General features: G+C 38.3%; 1 protein-coding gene across 1 annotated transcript; it reads right to left on the bottom strand.

Annotated features, from left to right (window-relative positions):
• On the bottom strand, nucleotides 315-3,052 carry LOC107640548. Its single transcript, XM_016344062.1, has 3 exons — nucleotides 2,674-3,052; nucleotides 2,485-2,589; nucleotides 315-766 (listed from the first exon to the last, which is right to left on the bottom strand). The coding sequence occupies exons 1-3, from the start codon at nucleotides 3,050-3,052 to the stop codon at nucleotides 315-317; spliced, it is 936 nt and encodes a 311-aa protein (XP_016199548.1).

Here is a 6,174-nt window from a genome sequence, read left to right as displayed (position 1 = left end):
AAGTTCGGCATGTTGCAGAGTCTTACTAGTAAAATAGATCAGCTGTTGTTGTTTCTGTCTCTTTGCAATAAGAACGGAGCTTATGGCCCAGTCAATAATAGATAAATATAAGTAAAGTGGTTCCCCTTGAAGGGGTGTTTGCAAAATAGGTGGTTTTGAAAGAGGAAAGAGTGTTTTTTATAGTTGTGAAAATATTTTCACATTCATCCGTCCATTGAAAATCTTTTTTTCTTTTTTAGCATTTGAAAGAAACAGAAGGATTTAGAAGCTAAACAAGGTAGGAATCTAGATAGTGCAGCAAGTCTCCCTGTTAACTACTGGACTTCTTTAATTGTTTGCAGGCTCGCCATGTCTAGTATAGCTCGACATTTTTCTGGATTGGCTTCGATACCGCGGTTGGTGAGCATAAAACCGAGAAATTTTCCTTCTTGTACACCAAAGGCACACTTCTCAAGATTGAGTCGCATATTGTATTTGCGTATTTGATTGAATATTTCTGCAAGGTCGTCAAGATGATTGTCGCCGAGCTTTGTTTTGGCGACCATGTCATCGACATAAACTTCTAGGCTTCTGCCAATCTGTGCTGCAAATACCTTGTCCATAAGGCATTGATATGTTGCTCCTGCATTCTTAAGTCCAAATGGCATAACTTTATAGCAGTAATTTTCATATTCAGTAATAAATGCAGTCTTACTTTGATCAGATGGATGCATTAGAATCTGGTTATAGCCAGAATATGCATCCATGAAACTCAATATTTGATAACCTGAAGCATTATCTACCAAGCAATCAATAGATGGTAAGGGATAGGAATCTTTTGGGCATGCTTTGTTGAGATCGGTGAAATCAACACACATGCGCCATTTACCATTATATTTTTCTACCATGATGACGTTTGCCAACCAAGTTGTGAATCTAATCTCTTGTATAAAGCCAGCACTGAGTAGCTTTTTAGTCTCTTCCAGAGAAACTTGCTTTCTTTCATGGCCTAGGTTTTGCTTCTGCTGTGTTATAGGTCGGACAGAGGGATCCAACGCCAGCTTATGAGAGATGACTGATGGGTCAATGCCAGGCATGTCTGCAGGTGTCCAGGAAAATAAGTTGGCATTCTATTGTAAGAATGTTTGAAATGAGGCTTTCTCTTCCAAGCTTAGTGTAGTTCCTATATAAGTGAATTTTTTCGAGATATCTGCAAAATAAAGTTTTTGTAAGTTTTCTGTTGGGGTCGGGCATTTGAGAACATTTGCCCTTGGATCAAGCTCGGCCAAAATTGGGAGTTCGTTCTGACTGCTTATGCTGTTTACTTAGGCGTTGACACTTCGGTTGGGTCTTTTCAGACTATTGTGGTAACATTGACGAGCTTCACGGACGTTGCTGTGAATTGTTGCAATAAGATCATCCTACACATGAAACTTAACACAGATGAATTGTGGATACTATAGCGCCAAACTTATTCAAGAATGGTCGGCCAAGGATCAAATTGTAAAGGCTAAAATAGTCCACAACTAAGTATTGAACATCTGAAGTTTTTGATAAAGGACTCTCATCGAGTGTGGTTTGCAAGAATGTTGAATAGAAAAGAACAGCAGAACTACTCCCCGGGTCCAGTAGTACTTTTTTAACTAAAAGATCTCCTAACTGGATGGAGATTACAACAAGGTCATCTAGATTTTGTTGTAGTTGTATTGAAGTCAGAGGTTCGAAACGTCATCTGAGGAAAGTGTGAAGGCGTTTGAGGAATGATTGGACTGGCTTTTATGGATAGCATAGCTCGGTAAGAGTGTTTTTGTGCCAAACTTATGGCGCCTCCACCTGCAAAACCTACAGAAATACAGTTAATAACTCCTCTTGGTTGTTCAGGATGACTTGTGTTCCTCCTTTTTATGTCTCGGTTGTGCTGTCCTGCTGAGTTATGGTTGCCAGTGGGAGGGGCATGCCATTTTATATAGCCACCGATGTATTTATCGAGATGGCCTTGCCGAGTTACTCACTCCAAAAGGTCTTTGGCGATGACACACTCATCAGTGGTATGTCCATGCTTCTGGTGAAAAGTGCAATACTTTGATTTGTCTGCACCCTTTACGAATCTGGATAGTTGCCGGCCTTTCGTGGTGGCTTGATCAATTTGGAATTTAGGATCTCCTTGATGATGTCATCGCGCTTCGTATTGAACTGAGTATAGGATTCATAACGGGGAGTAAGTTTAAAATTTTTCTTACTCTACCATGGTTTTTCTTCTTCTTTGTACTGGGGTTTATCTACTTTTTGGGCTTGTCGAAGTTCTTTGATATCGATCTGACCTTTTTCTTTTTTCACGAAATTCAGCCAAGGTCTTTGGTTTAGCGACAGCAATAGCCTCTTGGAATTTTCCTGGTCGGAGCCTGCTTTTGATGGCGTGTAGATGCACCTCGGGGTGGAGGTCGGGTATGCTAATTGCCACCTTTGTGAAACAAGTCATGTAATCTTTAAGACTTTCATTCTAACCTTGTTTGACTGTGTTCAGGTAATCAGAATCATGCAGGTAGATGGCTAAGCCAGCAAAATTCTCCTCGAAAAGCTTCGCAAGTTCCTGAAAATGAGAAATAGAATCTGCAGGCAAAGAGCAAAACCAATCAAGTGCAGGAATGTCTAAATAAGATGGAAAACAATGGCATAAAACTTTATTTGACGCACCGTTTACTATCATTATGGATTTGAACTTCTTGATATATTTCTTCGGATCTCCTAACCCATCGTAGGGGATTAATGTAGTCAGTAAGGTGAACCTTCTGAGAAGCTCGAAATTCATCACTTTGGCTGTGAATGGTCCAGTAGAATTTTCAGGCTCAGCATTTTCATTTTCTGGTCGAGCTTCTTCATTTTGTTGAGGTCGACCTTCTTCATTCCGAGCAGTTTCGGATACGTGTGTTAGGCTACATTGGTGTTCTTTTGTTTGTTCTTGACGAGGATGATTGTTTTTTATCCGAGCATTAGTTAGCTCGACAATTTGATTTGCCATTCTTTGATTCTCTTCCACCATGCACTGGTTGGCTTGTTGCAACTCAGATACCATTCGAAGAAGCTGGGCAGTGTAGGAGGAGGGAGATCAGCCATGGGCAAATGTAGAAGAATGAGGCCGATGAAAAAAGAGAAGGACTATGTCTTCGGCCCCACAGTGGGCGCCAATTATTCTGGTGTACGTAACCTGGACGTAACTTAGTTCCTGAAGGTCGATGCCGACTTGTTTCCTTCAACGCCGAGTTATAGTCTTGAAAGATCCGAGCTTTTGTCCAGAGAGATATCACGTCTTGGGAGAGTATGAACAAAGGGGGAGTGTACCTACAAAAGGCATTCCGATGTTTAAGTTAGTATTGTGAATTCAGTCCTATCATTTTTGGATGAAATATCATACCTTTATAGGTGAGATAAAAAAGGTCGATTACGTTTCTATTGATTGCCTGAATTGAAAAGCAGTTATTAGGTTTTAATAAGTAATAATGTTTGGTCGGACGTTTTTATTCTAGGACGTAATCCGTTGAGTTTGATTGTAATGTATAACACCGAATTATACCATAATGTGCCGAGTTATGGTGCATAATACCAAGTTATTGTATATAATGCCAATTTATGACATCGGATTTATAATGACCGTATCAGGTTCCATCGCCTTTTTTACTCACTGCATATTTTACGTTTTCCCTTTTGGATTAATTATTCTTTTTATTTCTCAATGATGAAAAATAGAAGGAAAACGAGTAGATGTTGGTGTTATTTTTGTTGCTGTAAATGACATGACTTGGAAAACATTTCAACCTCAATTATCACAACCATACTACTCGTTAATTACTTTTGCTTGTAAATTAACTTTTGATTAAAATTAGTGTTTGATTCCATAGCTAAGAATATTATTCTTCACACTCTTAATTATTATAGAACCCTAAATATTAGTAATCTATTATCTATCTATCTATTATATTCTATTATATCATACTAAAATCGAATTTCTGTATTTAATAATAGAACTGACGTAGCATATTTCTAAAAGTAATTTTTAAGGTATAGGCCGAAAGCTTTTATTACCAAATCACTCTTAATTAAAAAATTATTAAATAGAAAAAGAAAAAAAAGAAAGAAAACGGATGAAAAGGGGAAGGGGAAGGGAAAGGGAATCATGCGGGGGTGGGAGGGAAAAAGAAAGGGGAAAGGAAGGTGGGGAGAAGGGAATCACACGAGAGGGGAAGATAATCCATCGCGTCGTTATTTTGCTCATCCTCCTCTCGCTGGTTGCCGTTGCTCATCACCGCTCGCCATTGCTCCTCATCTCGCGAGGGAGAGAGGAGATGCGAGCCTTGCCGCCATCAAAGAGCTCGTGAAGAGAGAGAGAAAACGCACGGTCAGGGAGAGGAAGAGGGGTGCCTCGTCACCGTCGCGCTCCGCCATTGCCACCACTGCCACCGATGCTTCTGGTCTTCACCGCCGCTTCGCGTCCTCGCCGCTGGTCTTCCCTAGGGTTTCGATTCTGTTTTTGATTCGTTCAGCTTCTGCTTCTAATTTCTTCTAGTTTTGATTTGATCTTCTGCTTCTGATTCTGATTTTGATTTTATTGTTTATTATTTCTTTTTCTTCTAATTTGTTCTTCTTCTGATTTGATCTTTGATCTCTTTGTATTTTTTCCTTCTAATTTTTTGTGTTATGATTTCTTTGATTTTCTAGTGCTTTACCAGTAGAGAAAATAAGCTACAATGTACAATACCACATTTCTCTAAACTTTGTATATTAGAACACAAAATCAATTTTCTGAGTTTTGTATTTCTGATTCTACTTTTTATGTTTATTACATTGGTTATGCTTTTGATTTTATTATTGTTGTTGCTGGCGTTTTGATGAAGAAGAAAGGAAGAAGGGATGCTTCTGTGATAAAGAAGAAGAAAAGAAGAATAGAAACTAGGTATTTTGGTGAAGAAGGAGAAGGGTATTTTAGTGCGAATGATGGTTTTAAAATTAAGTTAAATCTTAAGAACGATTTTGTATGCAAAAAAAGGTTGGAGACAAAAAAAAATTTGACCTATACCTTAAGGACCAAAATCATACTTAACCCTTTTAATTTTATTCTTAATGTTTCAATATGTTTCAGTTATATTAGAACAACATTAATTATAACTAATCAATTATATTAATTATTTGATTTAACCAAGATAAATAATGAATAAGAAAAAGAAACAAATAAATTTAATTTAAATTATTATCTTATTATTTTCAATATATATAAAATTAGAATGTGTTTTACACCTCAATTCTCTTTTTCTCTCTTTTGCACATTGTTACGGATCCGAGCCATGGATCCTGGACCCGGGACTGCACCCGACCACCGGCTTTCCGGGTCCGACCCGCACCTCGCTCAGAAGGCCCAAAAACCGGCCCTCCAGAGCTCCTAACCAACTTTCGAATTCATTCGTCCATCTTATCTTAAGCGTCGAAGTGTCTTTGCAGGTACCTCCCCCCATCGTTCTAGCCACGCGACCCGGTCTTCGCCTCGACCCGCAGGTTCCCGATCCATCCTTCAACCCGTACCAGAGACATCTTGTACACGCATCAATTATAATTTTTGTATTTTTTTATTTTTGGTTTTGTTTATTTTTATGTTGCCATATTTTTTCACAATTTTATTTTAGGGCAAGTTAACGAAATAAATTGTTTGGAAACCAATATTACCAGATTAAACAATGCTATTTGTACACTAAAATTAGCCATTAAAATTAGCCACCAATGTATTTGTGTATAAATACATGTGTAGTTTAATTTATTTTTAATGTGTATTTGTATTTCAGCATATATTTTATACTGGTGGCTGACTTTGATAGCTGATTTTGGTGTACACGTAGCATAACTCTACCAAAATACAACTTTTATACATTGAAGACGCAAATGCAACTTTTACTATTCCATAGAAACCGCGAGAGGGGTATAGTGGAAAGATTGGTCAATCTAAAATTTCACAGAAGAATTTTTCTCATGTAGTTCTTGACCCCAAAGCTAGGATTTATGTCCGGTTGCTGGCCAATGGTTTCCATATTCAGCGTTGAGAAATGCGGAAGATGTTGTTGTGTCCTAGAACTAGATGGTCCCTGATGTGTAGGTGGATTCTTCAGAGTATTCTCATCATTGTTCCCCACGATGTGAGCAGGCTCTTTCATC

This window comes from Arachis ipaensis, chromosome B05 (assembly GCF_000816755.2).
Source record: "Arachis ipaensis cultivar K30076 chromosome B05, Araip1.1, whole genome shotgun sequence".
NCBI lineage: Eukaryota > Viridiplantae > Streptophyta > Magnoliopsida > Fabales > Fabaceae > Arachis > Arachis ipaensis.
This window is presented reverse-complemented; position numbering and strand designations above follow the sequence as displayed.

What these genes read in the sequence shown, in the direction of transcription:
- LOC107640548 (XM_016344062.1), bottom strand. Translation starts at nt 3,052, where the DNA reads ATGGTATCTGAGTTGCAACAAGCCAACCAGTGCATGGTGGAAGAGAAT. An exon ending in ATCCATAATGATAGTAAACG is followed by an intron (nt 2,590 to 2,673) that starts GTGCGTCAAATA and finishes CTTTGCCTGCAG; the next exon opens with ATTCTATTTCTCATTTTCAG. An exon ending in CCTGAACACAGTCAAACAAG is followed by an intron (nt 767 to 2,484) that starts GTTAGAATGAAA and finishes ATAATGCTTCAG; the next exon opens with GTTATCAAATATTGAGTTTC.